Raw genomic sequence first — 25354 nt, forward strand, 5'->3', positions numbered from 1 at the left:
ATTACTTAAAGTCCTTGGAAGCTCTGAAATTTTCAGCAGTTGCAGCGGGGAACATAGTTTCCCCTGACTCTGACTAATCCTTAGTAGAAGATCCAGTCCTCCTTTCTACCTGCCTCACCCAACAGTTCGTCTATTCCTGCCTTGTTCATTTACGGTCACCTTGTGTCTTAGCTGCTTTTATGATGATGTAGTGGGTGTCCCTTATTTTTTTGCTAGGGACACTCACATTTGATGATGGTTATTGATCTCGTGGATGTCATCTCCTTATTTTTATGCTAGGAGATACATCTTATTATAATGGTTACGGGTTTTGTATATTAAGTCATATACATTCCTTTATATTTTATTATTGTTGAGTTTGTTTTATTCAACTTTTATGTTAATTGCTTTAGAATGTTTTGATACATAGCTTTACACAGATACCATTTTTGTACATATATGATATATTTCTCCTGTATATATGTATATTACCTTAAGTTAAGAAATATTATTAGAATTAAGTATAAATTAAGTAATATTTCTATTTTGTATCACTGTGTATATGTATCCTTATTAGCAATTATATTGATTTATTTTTATTTTATCTTTTATTTGAGACCTCTTTGTATTTTGTTGAATTTCTTTACAATCTTGTGCTATTTCTCTGGTACGATTTCGCGCAGCGACACGAGCTGAGCCCAGAAAAGGGATTTTGACGTAAGGAAAAATCTATTTTCGGGCGATTGGCTCGTGTCGCCAGCGAAATCCCGCCCTACCCTTCCCATCGCCAAGATTGTCTGCTAACTTCAGGATGGCCACCAGAGGCGCAGCAGTCGGCAGCATGGGATGGAGTAGTAGTAGTAGGTGCTGCCCACTCTGTGCGTCGGCTCTCCTCTTGGGGGATTTTGTAGTGGGAGAATTCTATTGGCATTTGGCTCGTGGTAGTGGTCTCACTCGCCATAGTGTTCATACCGACACTCTCTGGGAGGGTGAGCGAGTCAGTTATACTGACCTTTTTCTTTATTTATTTATTCTCTGGTATGTGTTAGTACATTTACCCTAGAAATAATAGATTAAAGGATATTTCGCTGGCGACACGAGCCAATCGCCCAGAAATAGATTTTTCCTTACGTCAAAATCCCTTTTTTGTTCTAAGTAACTTACCTAGTAATTACATAGCCAATTCCCACATTGTTAGAAGGTGGGATTCAGATGTTGTTTGACTTCCAGCGAAATCCAATTTCTGGCAGAGCACTTTGGGAGAGATAGGAACTTGTTTAATGTGTGAAGACATGACTCTACACTCTTTGGGGAGGGAAAAGCCTGAAAAAGGGAGGAAAAGCCTGAAAAAGAAGAGATTCTAGAGTCATTCCCAAATACACTATCCATTGAGTCGGGACTAGTTGGGATTTTGGCAGACTGATTAGAAGATTGAGCACCTGAGCTAACTTCAAAGTCTTTTGTAGATCTCACATGCAGCTAGTTCAGTTGCAGAGCGAAGCGCCAATTGTCCAGATAAACGGTGATGTTGACCCCCATCAGATGTAGCTGACCCGCTAGAGGAGCCAGAATGCGAGTGAACACTTGGGGAGCCGTAGATAGACCGAAGTATAGGGCTCGAAACATGACAAATTTTTAACCAATTTGTATTTTTCATAACTTACAAACCTGAGGTCTTAACATTAGGATAAATACTCAGTGCCAGCTGGAAACTGGTAAAGTTTAAAATAATTGTGTACTCAAGGGACTATTGGCATCTATGCTTGGACACGAGACATGTGGAGCCACCCACATACCCCTCTTTAACTCGTGACCCCGTTAGTTATTTTCTTTAGACCTTTAAGAGAGAACGTGCTTTGCCTCCGTCCTTGTAAAGACGGTTTAGTTTGCCCCCTGTTGTTTGGAATTCCCGGGCATGTCAACATGAAGCCTTCTCATGCTTCGAGACTTCCTGGATATCACAAGAAGCAGATAAACGCCCGGATATTTTCTTTGACGATTTTGACGTCGAGGTACTCGTCGTGTAGTAAGTTGTAGGTGCAGAAACTCTTAAGGTACAGTTAATTTGTTGCCTGGGCTTTGGATTTTCACATTCATATGGATTGCCTGTAAATCCAAAGCTTGGATGTATCAGGCTGTGCTTTGGGAAGTAATTATGACTAATTGTGCTCCTTTTTCTGCGGGGAGAGGTGTGCATCGCCATCTTGTTTTCATTCCAGATACATGGGCAGAGATGATGCAGGTGTGCGGTCGGCGTTAGGTCTATCACGAGTACCAACCCAAGAAGGACAGTTGGTTTGCTAGATGACGTCGAGCTGCCATCCAGGGTCCCACGTGATGGATGTCCCTTTTATCATGATATGCACTGAATGGCGGTCGGATGCGTCGCCATCTGTAGAGAAGCAGATAGTGCAACACGGCAGCCTTTAGAGTCAGGTTGCTATGCCTACGAGAATAACAACAACAGCCTTGCACTTCTTGTAGTGCTGGCTTCGCATTCGATATGCTCAGTGATGTCATAAACATGGCGCCCGCCATGACGTCGCTTCACAGCTACAGCCTTCACGGAGACATGCTTTCATTTTCACTTCGAGGTACAAGAGTACTTTACAACTATGCTTTTGGATTTGGAGATTTGTAAACTCACATTGTTTTTGAGAGAAATTACAAGTGTTAGGAGATATAAAAGTCACATAGTGGAAAAGACACAAGTCTTTCCTCTGTATCCTTCTACTTAGGTGTCAACAAGCTTAGGTGACTGGCTTTGATGCCAGTGCGTTCTCCTGCCAATCCTGGAAGAATAGGGACTTCATAGCTGATCCTCGAGCCAAGAGGAGAAGTTTCTTCTCCCTTTTCAAACCAGGACTGTTACATCCCTATTATATGAAAGCACGTGGCTAGGAACCAATTGGTCACCTAGCAACGGGACCTGCAGCTTATTGTAGGATCCGAACCACACTATATCGAGAAATTAACTTCTATCACCAGAAATAAGTTCCTCTGATTCCGTGTTGGCGGAGTCGGACCTCGAACCACCAGTTTGGCAGATGAGTGCGCAAACCACTCGTCCAGAGAGGAACTCATATAATTGAAAAACCATGTAAGAGCTGTCTCAGGGGTCTCGCCTTACGAGAAGCCTGAGGATTCCATTTGGGATACTGGGAACAACCTGAAGGTTACACAAACTCTATGTTCTACCTGTTACTTCCTCGAGTCCGGATGAATGGGAACATGGAATAATGCATCTTGCATGTGTATGGAGACCATCCAGTCCCCTCTGTGGATGGAAGCAAGAATTGAGCGATTTGTCTCCATTTTGAACTTTGTCTTCAAGACAAAGACATTCAGTACACTCACATCCAGGACTGGCCTCCAGCCGCCTGAAGACCTCCAGACCACAAAAAGTCTGTTGTAAAAGCCCTCGGTCTGTGGGTCCTCCACTCTCTCGATTGCTTCTTTTAGAAGAAGAAGACACCTCGTCGCCCAGAGCCGAATACTTCTCTGAACCAAGAGAGTAAGCTGTCAATGTAATGGATTGCTTGACTAAGGGTAGATAGTCGACGAACGGAATAGAGTATCCCACTCTCAGGACCTCTACCACCCATTGTTCTGCTCCTCTTCTCCTCTTCTGCTTCACTCTTACCATAAATGATGGAGTCTGGCACCTACTGCTGCATGAGAAAGACTGTTCTCATTGCTTAGGGGTGGGCTTGGAGGAAGACTTCTTAATTATTTTGAATGCAAGACAGATATTTCCTCTTGACTTGGATTGCTCTCTGTTTGCCCTCATGAAAGGGTAATTGTTGCAAGGGAGAAGTAGACTTAGGAACAAAATTCAGAGTACGCTTGGATGATTGGGAGAGCAAATCTTGGGTTGACTTCTTCTGCAAATCAGAAGCAAACCCACTAACGACATCCTGAGGAAACAGGAATTCGCGAACCAGCGGTGAGAACAGAAGAGCTGATTTCTGGACTGAAGTAACTCCTTTAGCCCTGAAGGAGTACCATACCTCATTCTTCTAAAGAATGCACATCGCAAAGGTAGAAGCGATTTGTCAGGAACCGTCACTAATGCCTCAGTCTGAACACCAGAGAACTCCTAAGAGGTCAGAAGAAACCGATGGAGAAATTGCTGAAGAAGTATCCCAAATTTTCTTACCATGGGAGCCAACAGTCCATTCCATAAAATTAATAACTTCTATAATCTTAAAAAGATTTAGAAGGAAGTGGTTAGAAGGAAGTGGTCGATCTCAGCCAAAGAAAACCTGTTTTTTGCTGCTGTGAAAGCCGATCTCCGAGAAGACTCAATAAGTCCCGAGAAGTCCCCTTGGGCAGAGGAAGAAACACCCAAAGAGGAAGACTCCCCAGGGAAATAATATGAATGTCTTCTTTTATTCAAGCAAGGAGAAGGAAAAGAGAAAACTGTTTTTCCTTGTGCTCTCTTTTCTGCTAGTCAACTTTCGACCTCACCCATAGCTTTCTTGGTTGAAATAGAAAGCACTAACTGAGGGAGATCACAAGACTCCAAAGAAACTTTACTCATCTGAAGAGTTGTAGCTGGCGGGGCAGGAGTAGCTGGCTTGAAAAAGTTGGGATAACATTTTATGAAAAATCACAAAAGAGCTTCATATGCTGATGGCGGTATAGAATCTTCTGTAGCATCTCTTCTTCTTCCGCAGAAGATACATTAGACAAATGAGGGTTACAAATGAGGGTCGGCCGTGGCGACTGAAGGAGAAGACTTAAAACAAGGAGCCAAGGGTGGAATCGGCGCTGCAAACGACTCCTGTTCAAATGAAAAAGGGAGCTCTGGCAGTAATGGGCACTCCTGTGCCCCTTAAAGTCCAAGCTTCAAAGTCTCAGGCGCCGATGGGTGCTCGTGCATCAACGAGGGATTTGGCGTCGAAATACGCTTGGAAACAGAGACATATGGGAGCCACAGCAGGGGACAATTCTTGCCCTGGTGTCCTAGGCCGCTCGTGAACTGTAACTGGAATAGCTTGAAGGGCCAAAGGCGACACTGGCGCCGAAGCGTGCACCGATCTCGGACGCTTACGTCTCACTACAGATCGGGAAAAGTCTCCTTCCATAAGTTGAAGTTTGTTGGAATTATCCAAAAATTACAAGACGGTTTAACCTCCTCTACCTTCTTAAGTGGTACCTGATGGGTACAATTAGAGTCCACTGCAGACCTGTTCAATGGTCTGGAACAGTCACTATTGCGCCATCGGCGCCATTTCTCCATACTTGAATAATCCGAGCTTGAAGACAATGACCACTGTCCAAGACGCCTTTCCAACGGCTGTCTTTCGCTACCTGGTAAACATCTAAAGGTGCGACTGAGGGGCTGACTGCCTGTGGGCAGACCACATGGACCTCCCCTGGGCCTCCGACATGACTTCTCCCAGGTGCAAGGGAGTATGTAAGGGACCTTCGCCTAAAGAATCGGCAGGATGGACAGCCAGCTTCATTAACACTTTACTTTTGTCTTTATCGAGAAGCATACACACTGACTCACCTAGCTGAGCCATAGAGTTAGCTAACAGCTCAAACTTATGTTCAAAGTTTGCATCGAGACTGGCAATGGCACTGGGATCGGAAGCATGGGAGTCAGGAACAAAATTAGGTGGAAAAGATTAAAGACTCAGTTTGGGGGACAAAACAGTAATCACAGGCACTTCAGAGGAAGAGTCACAGCTAGCTAAAGACCTTTTGTACCTAGCACCAGCCTTACGCTTCTTATCTTTTTCTAATTTTGAATGGTAAGGAGATAGAACCCTCCATTGTTTTTTATTTTAGCCTATACACTAAGTTAAATTAATAGTGCAAACTTGACCCCTACATCTAACACAAACAGATGGGAAGCATACTTTGCTGAAGTTAACTGTGTATTGCAGCCTCGACTTACTAGACACAGACATTGCTAGAGAAAATCTCAAAAGAACAGGCTAAAAGCTCTAAACTGGTCAAAGTACTGTTATTACACCTGACTAGTTAATAAATGTTTAATGGAAATGACCAAAGAATCAAGACTACTTCACCGAAGGTATTGGAACTCTCGGCGAATGACAAAATCCAAACTCAAAGAAAGCTACAACCCACGACCTTCGTTGGAAGCCGGTATAAATAAAATTGAGCTTCTTTGCCGAGTCATTTACCTATTCCCCTGGTAGTGGGCGGGGTACCGACCTACACCGAAACAAAAGAATCACTGCCGCGATTTTCAAATTTTAGCTACCAGTACTTAGAAATACTTAGCTATGTAATTAATTGGTAAGTTACTTGAACAAAATGGTGTTCATAAGAAAGAAATAATAGAAGGTACAGTTATCTGATATATGGAAAAGTGAAATCAATAAAAGATGAGATAAAAGAAGACAAAATAATTTCGGTAGAATACAAGAACTGTTTTTGGTAGTAATGCATTGCATCTTTGCTTGAACTTTTGAGGTTCCAATTCCGCGACATCCTCATGGAGACAGTTCTAAAGTCCAACAGCATAAGGAATAAAAGGTTCTCTGGAACTGTGAAGTTGGACAGTGAGGCACATTTACTGCATACTGGTGCTGCTGTTCAGCAAATCTGGTTGCTCTTGGCAGGAAAAGAGGATTATGGATCAATTGTAACAAAGATCTCTATTAAAATACAAATTAAGGAAAACTGACAAACAAGAGGCCATCCGCTGATGGTCCACTCTATCTAAAAGAGATAAATCTCTGGCAAAGGCAGTCATCCGCACATGATTATATACTGTAGTTGTTTTAATCAAATATTCACACACAACTCTCAAGGTATGACCATCAGTAGCTGAACCCCCATTTCAAGTGCAGTCTGATTAGCAGTGAAAGCACTACCTGAAAGGCCTTACCACACTATGTATATGTAGTATGCATTTTGAAAACAGAAATTTAAAATAACTCAATATTGCAAGAAATAAGAAAATGTTTTTGATAATTCATTTGTGAGGAAAGGTGTATAAATAAATATTTTGTGAGTGTGAGGAAAACTTTGTTTTACTGTTATACACCATCCTAGTATTATAGTGAACAAATAAGGTTAAGCTGCCTAGGATAATTTAAACCCTGAAACCTCTTATAACATCCTTGGTTATGAACTTCCACACAAACCTTCAATGAAAGAATTGTTTTCATTTTTACTGTCATATAGGCTAAGTGTGTGTAGTATATGGTAAGATACAGGAACTGCAAGGTGAGACAAGGGTTTTGGGGTACACTAGCATAGAATACGCATAAGGGTAGTGTCTTGATTGCATGTTGATGCTGTTGTAGAATGATCTCTGTGTAAGATAAATGAGTTATGAAATAATCCATAATATTTTACAACTTGGCTTTCATCCTGATGCCATGTTCTTGAAATATAAGACTAAAAATAACTACTACAGTGGTCCCCCCATATTCGCGGGGGATGTTTACCAGACCCCAACCCCCTCTCAAATAGTTGGAACCCCTATGCAAACACTGAAAACAGCCAATTTTGTTAGTTAAAACTTAAGAAAACCCCACAAAAATGTTTAAACTTGGTTTTTTAATAGTTTTTTAACAATAAGTCCATTTTATAATGAAAAAAAAAACAAGAATTTCTGGATATTTCTCAGAAAAATACTGCGAATAGGCGAATTTTCCGCGAATAATGGGGGGAAAATGTTCCCGAAAGAAATCAGCGAATGCATGAGTCCACAACTCAGGAGGACGCAAATACCCAGGTCCACTGTATTACGTATTACTCGTTTTATTATCTTTCCCATCTACAGCTACCAAAATTTAGTAGTGTTTTTCTCAAAACAGGAGCACATGGAACTTACCTCAACAATAACATTGGCACCTAAATGTGTCATGTTGTTGATAGTTGTCTTTTCAGCAGGAGGGATCTGTGCATGTTGAAGTAATTTTTCAAGATTTTCATTTGAAATACCATTTTTGGCCAAAATATATAAAAGAATGACCCGAAGTTTATCTCTGTCTTCAAAGGCTTGGTCAAGGAGGATGGGGATGATATTCTTCATGTGGTCACGGATCCTTTCACCTAGAAATAGTAAAGTATTCATGGTAAGTGTAAGAATGCAAATTTCTATGGGACTAATTTCCCTTCATATTTACAAACTATAAATACACTTAATTAAACTTCTTTCTTTGGTGTTCACAGGTCAGACCAATTTAGAAAGCATCTGACATCCAAGGTAGCTCAAGACCTCCCTTATGTCGGGCAGGTGGGGTGTTATATCCTTCTTTACAAGTCCTTAACTAGTTCCGAATTAAGTCTCCAGTGGACATAGCTTTACAAGAATAAGGAGGTGGGACCTCGAGGTAAATCAACGATTTTTATTTCTAAAATATCTAATGTACAGTGGTACCTCATTTGTTAAACATTTCTTATGTCGAACATTCCCTTTTTCTACTAAAATTTTAGAGAAAATTTTGTATCATTTGTCAAACAAATGCTTGTACTTCAAACTGACCGATTATCTTGCATCCTACAAAAAAAAAAAAAAAACCTGTACGTATTCACATGTTTTTTCATTTACAATATAGTACACAAGTTTAATAATAACCATATTTGACAAAATAAATAAAAGAATAAAGCATTTCAATATAAATTTAGCATAAAAGATGTAAAAAATTGTATGTCACTGTGGTGACACCACGCGCAGCTGACTTGAAATTGAACAAGGGAGCGTTGACATGTTAAGGATAGAAGAAGAGAGATCTAAAAATGATATTGTTAAGATACAATAAAGTTTGTTCATACTTACCTGGCAGATATATATATAGCTGTATTCTCTGAAGTCCGACAGAATTTCTAAAAACCTACGACACACGTAGTGGGAGTAGGGTGGTTAGTACCCATTCCCGCCGCTGGGAGGCGGGTATCAGGAACCATTCCCATTTTCTATCAGATTTCTATCTCCACTGTCTCCTGAGGGGAGGTGGGTGGGTACTTAAAATATATATATCTGCCAGGTAAGTATGAACAAACTTTATTGTATCTTAACAATATCATTTTGTTCATGAAACTTACCTGTCAGATATATATATATATAGCTGAATCCCACCTTTGGCGGTGGGAGAGACAGAAAAAAGGAGTTTAGGAAACATATAAATGTAGATGATTGACATCTTGGTTCCTTACCTGTTAGCATAGCTGACTTCGTGATTACTGTCACCCAAGCCTGCATCTGCTTCACTAGAGTTACCAACAAGGTAGAGACCTGTGTAGTTGGTGCGCTCTAGATGATCTGTCAACGGGGACGAGACCACAATGTGACTAGACCATGACCATACTTCTGAGGACAACGAGGCAAAAACCACCACCTAAGTTAGCCTAACCAAAACTCCCATATACAAAAGGCTAAAAGAAGGGACGACCGCATTCGGCGGCCGACCCTACAACCATAAACATTACAATCATTAAAAAAACTCACCTACCCTTTTCTATGGGAAAGGATGAGTGCTACCTCCTGCCCCCAAGATAGTGTCTGCGGCGACGTATGGTCCAAGAGAGTAACAGTTTTCATATGTCGTTCTGACCTCCCGTAAATAGTGCAAGGCGAACACCGAGTTACTCCTCCAAAAAGTGGCACTTAAAATATCTTTGAGGGCCATATTTTTATGAAAGGCTATAGAAGTCGAAATAGCCCTTACTTCGTGAGCGTTAACTTTTAAGAGTTTAAAGTCACTGTCTTTACAATTAGAGTGCGCCTCCTTAATGGTGTTCCTTAAAAAGAATGCCAGTGCATTCTTGGACATAGGCATATTAGGTCTCTTGACCGAACACCATAAGTTCTCCACAGAACCTCTACACTCCTTTGTCCTACGAAGATATTCTCTAAGAGCTCTGACCGGACACAGGACTCTTTCTGGCTCTTGACCAATGATTTCTGCCATACCCTTGATTTCGAACGTTTTAGGCCAAGGATTGGAAGGGTTTTCATTCTTAGCCAGGAATGACATACCCAAAGAGCAGACCACATTATGCCCTTTGAAGCCGACGTGTTTACTAATAGCCTGTATCTCGCTAACCCTCTTCGCCGTCGCCAGAGCAGTTAGGAATACAGTCTTCTTCATCAAATCTCGCAAAGAAGCAGAGTAAAGGGGTTCAAAGCAGCTTGACATTAAAAACTTGAGAACCACGTCCAGATTCCACGAAGGTAACTTAGGTAGCGGTACCTTGGTGGTCTCAAAAGATCTCAGTAGATCATGTAGATCCTTGTTATTAGCAAGGTCAAGACCTCTATGTCGAAAATCTACAGATAAGACACTTCTGTAGCCTTTAATGGTTGACACTACAAGCTTCAAATCTCGTCTGAGATAAAGAAGGAAGTCGGCGATCTGGCTCACAGAGGTCGTGGTGGAGGAAACTCCTTTCTTTTTACACCAGCTCCTAAAAGCTGCCCACTTCGATTGGTAAACCGCAATTGAAGAAGGTTTCCTCGCAGTGGCGATAGCTTTAGCCACAGGTTTCGAAAAACCTCTCGCTCTGGCCAACTTCTGGATAGTCTGAACGCAGTCAGACTCAGAGCGGAGAGGTTTTTGTGGTATCTCTCGAAGTGGGGCTGTTTGAGTAGATCTCTCCTTAACGGAAGAGATCTCGGAAAATCCACCAGGTAGGACATCACCTCTGTGAACCAGTTCGCTGCGGGCCAAAAGGGGGCTATTAACGTCAACCTCGTCCCCTCCGAAGCTGTGAACTTTCTCATCACTTCTCCCAGAATCTTGAAGGGGGGAAATGCGTAGAGATCTAGGCCCGTCCAATCCCATAACAGGGCGTCCACTGCTACTGCCCCCGGATCGAGAACCGGGGAGCAGTAAAGAGGAAGTCTCGCCGTCCTTGCGGTTGCAAAAACGTCCACCAAAGGGCGTCCCCAAAGACCCCACAGTTCCTGGCATACGTCCTGATTGAGGGTCCACTCTGTCGGCAGCAACTGTCCTTGTCGACTGAGGAGATCCGCACGGACGTTCTCGACTCCGGCAATGAACCTTGTCAAGATTGTGATCTCTCTCGCCTTCGCCCAAAGCAGAATTTCTTTCGCTAGAGCGAACAGGGAGCGAGAGTGAGTTCCTCCTTGTTTCTTCAAGTATGCCAGGGCTGTGGTATTGTTCGAGTTGACTTGGACTACTCGACGGGAGACTTTGTCCTGAAAGAACTGGAGCGCTAACTGAACAGCTGCCAGCTCCTTGAAGTTGATATACCAGGCTACCTGTTCCCCTCTCCAGGTGCCTGACACTTCCTCCCCCCCTAGTGTTGCTCCCCACCCCGTGGATGACGCGTCGGAGAACAACACTAGGTCGGGGTTCCGAAGCTTGAGGGATATATGCCCTCTGATAGCTTTAACGGATCGAGCCACCATCTTAGATGGCTCTTTACCTCTTCTGAGATGGTTAAGATCATGTCGAAGTTGTCCTTCTCTGTCCAGTTGTCCGACAGGAAGAACTGAAGAGGTCGGAGGTGTAGCCTCCCCAGGGAAACAAACTTCTCCAGCGAGGAAATGGTCCCCAGCAGACTCATCCATTCCCTCACCGAGCATGAATCCTTCCCTAGAAAGGCTGACACTTTCTCTATGCCTTGTTGCTGACATTCCTGGGACGGAAAAGCCCGAAAAGCCACTGAATCCATCTGAATCCCCAGATACACGATGGACTGTGTTGGGGTCAGATGTGACTTTTCGAAGTTCACCAGAAGCCCCAGGGACGCAGCTAAAGACAGAGTCGTTTGTAGGTCCTTCAGGCACCGGGTCTGCGAAGAAGCTCGTATGAGCCAGTTGTCCAGATAGAGCGAGATCCTGATGTTGGAAAGATGGAGCCACCTCGCCACATTCTTCATTAAGATGGTGAACGCAAATGGGGCCGTACTCAGACCGAAACAAAGAGCCCTGAACTGAAACACCTTTCCTTTCAGGACGAACCGAAGGTACTTCATAGACTGGGGGTGTATCGGGACGTGAAAGTATGCGTCCTAAGATCGAGTGATACCATCCAATCTCCCGGTCTTAAGGCCCCCAGAACTGACTGAGGTGCCTCCATCTTGAACTTCTGCTTTTCTATGAAGAGGTTCAGACGACTTACATCCAAGACTGGCCGCCACCCTCCCGAGTGTTTCGGAACAAGAAACAATCTGTTGTAAAATCTTGGCGTAGCCAGGTCTAAGACCTGTTCCACTGCTCGTTTCTCGAGCATCTGCTCGAGCAGATCGAAAAGTATCTTCTGTTTTCCTTGAGGATACGACGGGGACAAGTCCCTGGGAGTGGAAGTCAGAGGGGGAGGCCTTACGAAAGGAATCTTGTACCCCTTCTCTATGATATTGAGAGACCAGGTGTCTGCCTCTCTTTCTCTCCAGGCTCCTCCAAACAACTGAAGCCTGGCTCCTACCGGTGACTGAAGTAATGCACTCTCACTTCTTGCCCCTGGACTTAGCCGGGGCTCTACCTCTAGGAAGACTCCTTCCTCGGGGTAAAGATCTAGCTGAAGATCCTCCACGAAAGGGCTTCTGCTTCCTAATAGACTGGACTCCTGAAGACGTGGAAGGGACAGCAGGACGTCTCGACGACTGAGCCAAAAGGTCTTGAGTGGCTTTCTCCTGAAGACTTACTGCCAGATCCTTCACCATAGCCTGGGGGAAGAGATGACTTGAGAAAGGCGCATACAAAAGTTCTGTCTTCTGTGAGGAAGAGACAGACTTAGCCGCAAAATTGCAATAAAGCGATCTTTTCTTCAACACGCCTGCTGAAAAATGAGAGGCTAACTCCTCTGAGCCATCCCTGACGGCCTTGTCCATGCATGACAATACACTGGACAGCTCCCCCAAGCTGATCAAATCTGGCTTACGAGACTGGTTGTCTAACACACCGAGACACCAGTCTAAAAAGTTAAAAACTTCCAAGGACCTATAAAGACCCTTCAACAGATGGTCAAGTTCCGAAGTCGTCCACGACACCTTCGCTGAGGCTAAAAGAGCTCTCCTTGAGGCATCCACAACGCTGGCGAAATCTCCTTGTGCTGACGTTGGAACCTTCAATCCTAACTCCTCACCGGTTTCATACCACATCCCTGCCTTACCGCTAAGCCTAGACTGAGGCAGGGCGAAAGTTTTTCTAGTCTCCATCCAGGCGTTAACCTTACGGAAAGCCCTCTTGGTAGACAACGACGTCTTCATTTTCACAAACCCTGGTGTCTTCTTAGCTTACGACGACGAAAACTGCGATGGAGGAGAAGGAGGAGCAGAAGGAAGGAAGGTATCTCCAAATGAATCCCGGAGCAGACGAGCCAATACTTGGTAGTCTGAAGAAGACGACGTCGAGGGTTGTTCTTCGTCAACATCCTCAGAAGAACAGCTTAATTCCCCTTCTTCCTTACCCGAGTGAAACTCCGAAGAAAGAGGCAGAAGTCCTTTCGATCCAAGTCTCATGTCAGAACGATGACGAGAAGAAGAGGGTAGTGTACCCTTAACAGAATCCTTAACATTCACAGGATCAGCAATCAAAACTTGAGTAGAACGTGAAGTTGAAGGAAGACGTGTAGCGTCAGCCAAAGACTCGGGAACAACGTCCGATCGAGAGCGAACTTCCATATTCGCGTCCAAAGAGCTCTTACGACAATGTCTACTAGCGTCCATCGGAGCGTCCAACCTAGCGTCCCTCCGAGCGTCCAACGAAGCGTCCAAATCAGCGTCCAACTGAGCGTCCAACGAAGCATCCAAAGAAGCGTCGAGCGGAGCGTCTCTCCTAGCGTCCCGCGAAGCGTCCCTACGAACGTCCCGCGAAGAAACAGGGACTGACACTTGACGAGCGTCCCGTTGAGCGTCAACACAAGCATGACGAAGCGGAGCAGAACGTACTTAAGTTCATCCGTCAGGAACTAAAACATCGTCATCAGAAACGTCGATGTCGGAACGCCGAGCGTCCTCACGTCGAGAAGAGAGGGCAGAATGAAGAAACCTCTCTCTCTCCTGACGTTTACCGCCACCTCTAGACGAACACTGGGGAGAACGAAGTCTAGAAGATGAAATACCAGGAGACGGGGACGAAAGAAGAGCAGGCGGAGAAGACTGTCTTGTTCTCTTGATCGGAAGTCTGTCGTCCTTCTTACGAGGAGGAACCGTTTCCTTCTGCTTAAGTAAAGCATCCAGTTGCCGTTGCATAGCAAGGATTATCTCAGTCTGAGAAGTCTCTTTACGAGGAGAAGAGCTATGCCTGTGAGAAGGTGAGGGGCGAGGGGACGCCTTCTTCCTTCTCCCAGGAACAGCCTTGGCTCTAGAGCGACTGGGGCGCTCGACGGCGTCATCATCAGAAGACGTCCTAGTCTTCTTCTGGGGCGGAAAGGTTACGCTTTCCGGAGAAGAATGCCAATCAGACAAAGCATGACGTGAAGCGTCCTGATCTTGAAAAGTCCTCTTCAAAGGTCGCGAATCCGAACGAGATTCCCACCCCTTGCGCGGGAGGACGCGTCGGAAGACGAGAAACAATCCTTTAGGATACGTGCTCGAGCACGCTCCTTAGCAGCCTGGGAAGCGACAACAGGTACTGCTGAAGGGACGTCAGATCGGTGGGGGATCCCCGTAACCCTCCTTCGGCCTTCGACATGCCCTCTCCCTGAGTCCTGGGAGTCCGGCAGAGGTCCCAGCCTAGAGGCGCTATAGGGCCGATCTGACGCCCCCTCCACTTCACTAGGGGCACTATCACTGCACTTAGCACTTTGCCTGTTTTCAAGGGCAAGAACTTTAGATTCAAGAGTCTTCAATGAATCCAAAATAAGCGAAAGGGCATTACCCTCCGCAGACACCACTTGAGGGCCCGAAGGCAACACTACGTGGTTAGGAGTCACAAAATCTAAAGAAGGGTTAGAAGGGGTTACATTAATACCCTGTCTGCTACCCGATTTACTCCTGGAGGAAGACCTCCTGATCCTATCACGCTCTAGTTTATTAACGTAGGATTCATACGTCTTCCATTGTCCATCACTCAAACTTTCGCACTCCGTGCAGCGAAAATCATACCTACAAACTTGCCCCCTACAACCTTTACACACTGTGTGAGGATCAACCAAGGCTTTTGGTAGCCTCACCTTGCATTCATCTTTCATACACACTCTGGCGCTAGCCGAACTAGACCCCGACATAGTTAAGGAAAAAACCAAGCCAAATTAAAAAACAATCCAAAGTCACGTATGCCAAGCTATCGATCCAATAACAAAAAACCAAAAAGTCAAGAGGATACTCAAGCAAAGAAAAGTTTTCCAAAATCCTGAGGCGGAGGTGCTGTAAACAGTTGTTTACAACACCGGCGACAGAAGAAATCTGATAGAAAATGGGAATGGTTCCTGATACCCGCCTCCCAGCGGCGGGAATGGGTACTAACCACCCTACTCCCACTATGTGTGTCGTAGGTTTTTAGAAATTCTGTCGGACTTCAGAGAATACAGCTATATATATATCTGACAGGTAAGTTTCATGAACAAATATTACTGTATCTATGTAAAAACAATTACAATTCACATAAAAGAGGAAATTTCAGAATAAATTTAACGTAATGATAAAATATGAAAACAATCAAATACAATACAGAAACAATTAATAAATCATCGTGAGCCAGTGTTCTGTGCACCGAGTGAGATTTGTTACGATAAATACCTATCTAATGACAATTGCTTTTTACGATTTTTTACCACTGTAAAAGTAACTCAGTTGCATAATAAACACACTGGTGCTGCGTTCAGCTTCTGTGTGCCTTTGATTCTTTCCTTAAACAACTTCCTTTCTTACTTGCATTCTTTACTTATTACTATTTGTTTGCATAATCCCCATGTTTATTTTAAATTTTGTCATTTGCCAACAGTAAGTTGACGTATTGGGGCATAATTAATCTTTTTCATGCACATAAGATCCCAATGTAAACCATCAACAATCATTCTCTCTCTCTCTCTCTCTCTCTCTCTCTCTCTCTCTCTCTCTCTCTCTCTCTCTCTCTCTCTCTCTCTCTCTCTCTCTGACACAATAGGATACACACATACTACATATTGATTCCTTTGATTATCCTTGTAAAATGTGAATAAAATTGATTTTATCATCAACCTTTGCCTACTGCGACCATTTCAGTTTCCTCTAAAAGTTCCCATCTCTCCTCCCTCCAACCCCAAGCTGGCTGTGCGCCATTTTCACCAAGAAGTCCGTAAATCTAACATGAAATTTTCCCAAATTTTACTTCATATATTGTACTGTTTTATTACTTTATACTCTTAATTTAACTTTTGAACACATTAATAATATGAAAAATGTGAAAGGGGGACTTTTTGGGTTGGCTGGAATGAATTATCCTGATTCCCTTTACTTCTCATGGGGATATTTGTTTCATATTTCAAAAAAAGCATATTTGGAACAGTCTTCAGGAATGGATTAAGTTTTAAGTCTGAGGCACCACTGTACTTATACAAAAACTCCAACCACTGGCAAAATATCTGTTCTGCTACAATGACAAATGAAGAACATAGGAATGATGGCAAAGACAACCTGATGAAGAACAAAAGATTGCATGAAGCTCACACCATGAATTAGATACTATGGATCCAGATATTGGTTGACCACAGACAAGAACCAAGATTGGGAAACTATCTGCTAGAGAACTGGAGAGTTCAGAGTACAGTTTCAAGTTTAATGATAGGAAGAGTTGTGAAGTGTATAATGACTACTGAAACCTTGACCAGAGCTACCAACTAAACAGTCAAATACAAAATGAAATCTTGTTGTGAAACTATCAGTAAAATGAAACCACAATCAAAAGAGAGAGAGAGAGAGAGAGAGAGAGAGAGAGAGAGAGAGAGAGAGAGAGAGAGAGAGAGAGAGAGAGAGAGAGAGAGAGAGAGAGTCATTAAAGCATACATTGCCATATTAGTAACAGTATTGTTTACATTTCTTGCATGAAGATCAAAATCTATGACTCTCTGAAAGGCCTTTGAGCCTTTGAGAGGGGGATCAAGGTCCAAGAGAAGCAAATAAAGAGAACTATGCCCTGGTCAAAGGGAGGTAGTAGAGGCTGAAGCAGTGTTAGTGTCTACAATAGTTCCAGTAGCAGAAAAATGACATCTGTACAAGTAGTACAGAAACAAGATCAACCATATCTTTCAAGTCTACTACTTGATCTGAGATGGAGAAATTTAAAGTGTAAGCCTCAAAGGAACTATTAAAAGACAGACCTCCTGTGAAATGGGATTGGAGGGCTAAGACTACACTCCTAACATCTAGAAAGGTCTACTTACACAACTACTGTACCAGTTGAATCTAAACCAAACACTCACGACAAGTTCATCACATGTGAAGAGTTCATCACATATGACATGCTCATCACAAGTGACAAGTTGAAGTTCTGTTACATCTATGTTCCTTATATTTACAAAAGGGTTCATTAGGATAAGTTTATAGTAGAATAAGTAATAAGATCACAGCTCCCTGACACTTGGTGTCAGTACAGAAGAAGTGAAAAGTATACTATAAAAAGTTATCATTTCTTACTGAATATCACTTAATTTGAAAATATATATAATGAATATGCTACAGTAATACTATTCACTTGTTTCACCAGACCTCTAAGATAAAAATGCAGACCTTATGGTGGTGGAATTAATCAGACACAAAGGGCAGTTCCTAAAAGGGAGGTAAACACTGGAGAAAGACAAAGAAGTTGAACAGCAAAGTGAGAAGAGACCAATAGAATGATAAAGATAAGGCAAGCTAAACAGAACCCCCATTACTGTCTACATATGAACTATATAACATCATAAATTGTGACCTCCTACATGGATCTTCAGTACCAAATATACTACAATAAATTGCACAAAGCATCACAGTGGTACCTCGAGATACGAAAGGCTCAACTTACAAAAAACTCGAGATAAGAAAGCCGACACGAAAAATTTTACTGCTCTACATACAAAAAGTTTTCAAGATATGAAAGGTTTCTGAAAGTCCGAGATTCGCCCAATAACAATTTTGAAACTCGCGCCGCCATCTTAGTTCTAGTACTCGCCACAATCCTCCTGCTCTCCCATTGGTTCCTGATGCTAGCCAAGCCATGAGATCCTTCTCTCCTATTGGACAGCATCCCTCCCATCATGCATCTTACATGGTGGCGTGCCTTCGCTCGGCCACCCGAAGCTTCATTGTACACATGCGGCATTCGTTCGGTCCAACGATTTCGTTTAGTATCGTAAATTCGTTAGTGATTTCGTTGTGCTACTTTATCGTGTTGTGAGAACCTAATTAGTATACATACTACATACATAACTTAATTACGTACAGTACATATAGTCATGGGTCCCAAGAAAGTTGCTGAAGTTCACAGAAAGAAGAGAATGCTTTCTATGGAGACAAAAATGGACATAATAAAAAAGTATGAAGCTGGCTTGCGGTTGAGTGTGATCGCTAAGGAACACGGCCGAAATCCGTCGACAATAGGCACCATCCTTAAGCAGAAAGAAGCCATCAAAGCAGCACACCTTCCAAGGGCGTGACTATTTTGTCCAACAAAAGAAGCCATGTGCATAATGAAATGGAAAGGCTGCTTCTTGTATGGATCGAGGACAAAGAAATCAATGGCGATACGATAACCGAGACGGCAATCTGCCAGAAGGCCAGCACTATTTTCGGCGATTTGATTGCCCAAGCCGAAGACAACGGCGGAAAGGGGACATCAACGGCAACCCCAGAGTTCAAGGCTTCTCATGGGTGGTTCGAAAAATTCCGTAAACGGACTGGCATCCATTCGGTGGTGAAGAAATTGAAATTACGTGTAAAGTATAAAAAAGTAAAAAGAAATGTAAAAATAAAAAAAAGCCAAATAAATTTTATTCTAAGTTTTTTGTAAAGTTAAGTGTTACAGTTTTGTTAATGTGTTTGGTAAAGTTTAGTTTGTTTTTCTAACATTTTCTTGTGTTTCGTAAAGTTAAGTGTACTTATCTGACGTTTGTCCTCCTCCTCCTCTGCCGCCACTTTCGGAGATAGCCTCACTCGAAAGGTAAGCTTCCACATTTTACATTACAGTAATAATATTTCTTGTACACTAATATACACTTTATTTACAGGTTTTGCATTTTTATGGTGCAAATTGTTGTAGTATTTCATTGTTTATAGGTCAATTTACCTTTATTATGAAATTTACATGGGTGTTTTTGGAGGGCTTGGAATGGATTAGCCATTTTACATGTAAAATGTGGTCCAAGATACGAAAACCTCATGATACGAAAGGTGCCTCGGGACGGATTAATTTCGTATCTCGAGGCACTACTGTATATCCTGCAGAGGTAGTGCAAAGGTGGCTACATGGGCTAAGAAATAACTAGCCACAAGGTTATCAAAGACTACTTGCAATATGCCACCTTTATGCAATGAAATCTAATGGGGAATCATCAGGAGCAATCTTCACCTTCATGAAATCACATGTGTTTCCATCCTACATATATATTCATACCCTGTATGCCTTTAAAAATACAGAATTTAAGTAATTGGATTTAGAAAGGCAATTTTCTCAGAATGACTGAACTTTATAGTGAATGGAGGGTTAGGTACCACAACCCCCCAGCGATTATTGAAAATCTGTGAAATATTGGAACCCCTCTAAAAATGCTTGTATCTGTGAATTTTAATAGCTGGAGCACCAAATACCCCTCCAAAAATGCTTAAAACTGCCTATTTTTATACTATTTTTATATTATTTTTGTGAATATGATATTGTTAAGATACAATAAAGTTTGTTCATACTTACCTGGCAGATATATATATAGCTGTATTCTCTGAAGTCCGACAGAATTTCTAAAACTTACGACACACGTAGTGGGAGTTAGGGTGGTTAGTACCCATTCCCGCCGCTGGGAGGCGGGTATCAGGAACCATTCCCATTTTCTATCAGATTTCTATCTCCACTGTCTCCTGAGGGGAGGTGGGTGGGTACTAAAAATATATATATCTGCCAGGTAAGTATGAACAAACTTTATTGTATCTTAACAATATAATTTTGTTCATGAAACTTACCTGTCAGATATATATATAGCTGAATCCCACCTTTGGCGTGGGAGAGACAGAAAAAGGATTTTAGAAAACATATAAATGTATATGATTGACATCTTGGTTCCTTACCTGTTAGCATAGCTGACTTCGTGATTACTGTCACCCAAGTCTGCTTCTGCTTTACTAGAGTTACCAACAAGGTAGTGACCTATGTAGTTGGTGCGCTCTATATGGATCTGTCAACGGGGACGGGACCACAATGTGACTAGACCATGACCATACTTCCGAGGGCAACGAGGCAAAAACCACCACCTAAGTTAGCCTAACAACAAACTCCCATATACCAAAGGCTAAAGGAAGGGACGACTGTACTCGGCAGCCGACCCTACAACCATAAACATACAAATATTAAAAACTCAGCTACCTTTTCTATGGGAAAGGATGAGTGCTACCTCCTGCCCCCAAAATAGTGTCTGCGGCGACGTATGGTCCGAGAGAGTAACAGCTTTCATAGGTCGTTCTCACCTCCCGTAGGTAGTGAGAGGCGAACACTGAGTTACTCCTCCAAAAAGTAGCATTTAAAATGTCTTTAAGAGCCATGTTTTTCTGAAAGGCTATTGAGGTCGAAATAGCCCTTACTTCGTGCGCATTAACTTTAAGTATCTTCAAGTCACTGTCTTTGCAAGAAGCGTGCGCCTCTTTAATGGTGTTTCTTAAAAAGAATGCCAGTGCATTCTTGGACATGGGCATGTTTGGTCTCTTGACCGAACACCATAAGTTCTCTGCAGAACCTCGGCAATCCTTCGTTCTACGAATATACTCTCTAAGAGCCCTAACAGGACACAGGACTCTTTCTGGCTCTTGACCAATGATCTCAGCCATACCCTTGATCTCGAATGTTCTAGGCCACGGATTGGAAGGGTTTTCGTTTTGGCCAGAAACGACATATTCAAAGAGCAGACTGCATTATGCCCTTTGAAACCGACGTGTTTGCTGATAGCCTGTATTCGCTAACTCTCTTCGCCGTCGCCAGAGCAGTTAGGAATACAGTTTTCTTCGTCAAACATGTCGTAGAGACGAAGATGAAAGAGGTTCAAAACGATTTGACATCAAATATTTTAGGACCACATCCAGGTTCCACGAAGGTAGCTTCGGTAGTGGTACCTTGGTCGTCTCGAAAGATCTCAATAGATCATGGAGATCCCTATTGTTAGCGAGGTCAAGACCTCTATGGCGAAAGACTACAGATTAGAAACGCTTCTGTAGGCCTTTAATAGTTGACACTGCCAACTTTAGATCTTGTTTCAGATAAGCAAGAAGTCGGCGATCTGGCTCACAGAGGTAGTGGTAGAGGAAACTCCTTTTCTCTTACACCAACTTCTAAAGGCTGCCCACTTCGATTGGTAAACCGCGATTGATGATGGTCTCCTCGCGGTGGCGATAGCTTTAGCCACTGATTTCGAAAACCTCTCGCTCTGGCCAACTTTTGGATAGTCTGAACGCGTCAGACTCAGAGCGGAGAGGTTTTTGTGGTACCTCTCGAAGTGGGGCTGTTTGAGTAGACTCTCTCCTTAACGGAACGAGATCTCGGATAATCCACTAGGTAGAACATCACCTCTGTGAACCAGATCGCTGCGGGCCAAAAGGGGCGATTAAGGTCAACCTCGTCCCCTCCGATGCTGCAAATTTTCTCATCACCTCCCCAGGATCTTGAAGGGGGGAAAAGCGTAGAGATCCAGGCCCGTCCAACTCCCATAGAAGGGCGTCTACTGCTACTGCTCCCGGATCGAGAACCGGGGAGCAATACAGAGGAAGTCTCGCCGTCCTTGATGTTGCGAAGATGTCCACTAAGGGGCATCCCCAAAGACCCCACAGTTCCTGGCATACTTCTTGATTGAGAGTCCACTCTGTCGGCAATAACTGTCCTTGTCGACTGAGGAGATCTGCCCGGACGTTCTCGACTCCGGCAATGAATCTTGTCAATATTGTGACTTCTCTCTCCTTCGCCCAAAGCAGGATCTCTTTTGCTAGAGAAAACAGGGAGCGAGAGTGTGTTCCTCCTTGTTTCTTCAAGTATGCAAGGGCTGTGGTGTTGTCCGAGTTGATCTGAACCACACGACGGGAGACTTTGTTCTGGAAGAACTGGAGCGCTAATTGAACCGCTGCCAGCTCTTTGAAGTTGATATGCCAGGTTACCTGTTCCCCTCTCCAGGTACCTGACACTTCCTCCCCCCCTAGAGTTTGCTCCCCACCCCGTGGATGACGCGTCGGAGAACAACACTAGGTCGGGGTTCTGAAGCTTGAGGGATACGCCCTCTGACAGCTTCCACGGATCGAGCCACCATCTTAGATGGTTCTTCACCTCTTCCGAGATGTTTAACTTCATGTCGAAGTTGTCCTTTTCTGTCCAGCTGTCCGACAGAAAGAACTGAAGAGGTCGGAGGTGTAGCCTCCCCAGGGAAACAAACTTCTCCAGAGGAAATGGTCCCAGCCAGACTCATCCATTCCCTCACCGAGCATGAATCTTTCCCTAGAAAGGCTGACACTTTTTCTATGCCTTGTTGCTGACGTTCCTGGGACGGAAAAAGCCCGAAAAGCCACCTGAATCCATCTGAATCCCCAGATACACGATGGACTGTGTTGGGGTCAGATGTGACTTCTCGAAGTTCACCAGAAGTCCCAGGGACGCAGCTAAAGACAGAGTCGTCTTCAAATCCTTCAGGCACCGGGTCTGCGAGGAGGCTCGTATGAGCCAGTCGTCTAGATAGAGCGAGATTCTGATGTTGAACAAAGATGGAGCCACCTCGCCACGTTCTTCATTAAGATGGTGAAGATAAAAGGAGCCGTACTCAGTCCAAAACAAAGAGCCCTGAATTGAAAGACCTTCCCTTTCAATACGAACCGAAGGTACTTCATCGATTGGGGATGTATCGGGACGTGAAAGTAGGCGTCCTGGAGGTCGAGTGATACCATCCAATCTCCAGGTCTTAAGGCCCGAGAACTGACTGAGGTGTCTCCATCTTGAACCTCTGCTTCTCTATAAAGAGGTTTAGACGACTTACATCCAAGACGGGCCGTCACCCTCCCGATTGTTTCGGTACAAGAAACAATCTGTTGTAAAATCCTGGCGTTGCCAGGTCTAAAACCTGTTCCACTGCTCTTTTCTCGAGCATCTGCTCGAGCAGGTCGAAAAGAATCTTTCGCTTTGTTAGCGGATACGATGGGGACAAGTCCCTGGGAGTGGAAGTCAACGGGGGCGGCTTTATGAAAGGGATCTTGTAACCCTTCTCTATGACGTCGAGAGACCAGGTGTCTGCCTCTCTTACTCTCCAGGCTTCTGCAAACAACTGCAGCCTGGCTCCTACCGGTGACTGAAGGCCACGATCTCTCACTTCTTACCCCTAGACTTGGAAGGGGCTCTACCTCTAGGAAGGCTTCTTCCTCGAGGAGACGATCTAGCGGAAGTCCCTCCACGAAAGGGCTTCTGCTTTCTAAACTGTTGCGTTCCTGACGACGTTGAAGGGCCAGCCGGACGTCTCGAAGACTGAGCCAACAGGTCTTGTGTGGCTTTCTCCTTCCTGCAGACTCACTGCCAGATCCTTCACCATAGCTTGGGGGAAGAGATGACTCGAGAAGGGAGCATACAAAAGTTCTGTCCTCTGAGCGGGAGAGACAGACTTAGCCGCGAAGTTGCAATAAAGCGACCTTTTCTTAAGAACCCCTGCAGAAAAATGAGAGGCTAACTCCTCTGAGCCATCCCTGACGGCCTTGTCCATGCATGACAATACACTGGACAGCTCCCCCAAGCTGATCGAGTCTGGCTTACGAGATTGGTTGTCTAAGGCTCCAAGACACCAGTCTAAAAAGTTGAAAAACTTCTAAGGACCTAAATAGTCCCTTCAAAAGATGGTCCAGTTCGGAAGTCGTCCAAGAAACCTTAGCCGATGCTAAAAGGGCCCTCCTTGAGGCATCCACCACGCTGGCGAAATCACCTTGAGCCGACGTAGGAACCTTCAATCCTAATTCCTCGCCTGTCTCATACCACATCCCTGCCTTACCGCTAAGTCTAGACGGAGGCAGGGCGAAAGTAGTTCTTCCTTTTGCTTTCCTAGACTCCATCCAGGCGTTTACCTTCCGGAAAGCTCTTTTCGTAGATAACGACGTCTTCATCTTCACGAAACCTGGAGACTTACTTGTCTTCGACGACGAAAACTGAGAAGGAGGAGAAGGAGGAGCAGCTGGCTGAAAAGTATCGCCAAACGAATCACGAAGTAGTCGAGCCAAAACTTGATAATCTGACGAGGCAGATGTAGCAGGTTGATCATCATCAACATCCTCCGAAGAACCGCTAAGTTCTCCTTCTTCCCTACCCGAGTGCAAGTCCGAAGGAAGAGGCAGAAGTCCTTTAGCTCCAAGTCTCCTATCTGAACGATGAAAAGAAGACGAGGGTAACGGATCCTTAACAGTAACAGGATCAGGAGTCACTTTTAGAGGCGAACGTGCCAAAGTCTCGGGAACCACATCCGAGTGACAGCGAACTTCCACATTCGCGTCCACAGAGGTCTTACTAGAACGTCTACGAGCGTCCATCTGAGCGTCCAATGTAGCGTTCTCTCGAGCGTCCAAACATCAGCCGTCCAACCACGAGCGTCCAGCTGAAGCGTCCAACGGAGCGTCCATCAAAGAGACTCTTCTACCGTCCCGCGAAGCGTCCTTCCGAACGTCCAGCGAAGAAACTTGATCCACTGCCCGACTAACATAACGTTGAGCGTCCACACTGTCATGTCGCAGAGGTGCAGAACGCAAATCGTCGTCAGCAGAAGCGTCGAAGTCGGAACGCCGAGCGTCCTCTCTACGGGAAGGGAGAGGAGCATGCAGAGAACTCTCTCTAACTTGGCGTCTACCGTCACCTCTAGCTGAACCCTGGGGAGCAAAACGACGTCTAGAGGGCGAAATATCAGAAGACGGGGACGAAAAAGGAGCCATTGGAGAAGACTGCTTAGATCTCTTGATAGGCAGTCTATCGTCTTTCCTTCGACGCGGGACCGTCTCCTTCTGTTTCAGTAAAGCGTCCAGTTGCCGCTGCATCGCAATGATGATCTCCGTCTGAGATGTCTCCTTACGCGGAGACGAGCTGCGCTTGTGAGAAGGAGAGGGGCGAGGGGACGCCTTCTTCCTTCTCCCAGGAACAGCCTTGGCTCTAGAGCGACTGGGGCGCTCGAGGGCGTCATCGTCGGATGACGTCCTATACTTCTTCTGGGGCGGAAAAGCTACGCTTTCCGGAGAAGAATGCCACTCAGACATAGCATGACGTGAAGCGTCCAGCTCTTGAAGAGTCCTCTTCAGAGGTCGCGAATCCGATCGAGATTCC

The 25354-nt window shown here is 44.3% G+C and overlaps 1 protein-coding gene across 1 annotated transcript in view; it reads right to left on the reverse strand.

The window, feature by feature from the left end:
• LOC135216167 (protein ROP-like) overlaps positions 1-25354 on the reverse strand; it is a 178259-nt gene that overhangs the window by 32334 nt on the left and 120571 nt on the right. Inside the window, exon 10 of the mRNA XM_064251288.1 lies at positions 7802-8022. Within this exon, the coding sequence (XP_064107358.1) occupies positions 7802-8022 (221 nt within the window). The remainder of the gene's footprint in view (positions 1-7801; positions 8023-25354) is intronic.

Source organism: Macrobrachium nipponense, chromosome 6 (genome assembly GCF_015104395.2).
Source record: "Macrobrachium nipponense isolate FS-2020 chromosome 6, ASM1510439v2, whole genome shotgun sequence".
NCBI classification, from domain to species: Eukaryota; Metazoa; Arthropoda; class Malacostraca; order Decapoda; family Palaemonidae; genus Macrobrachium; species Macrobrachium nipponense.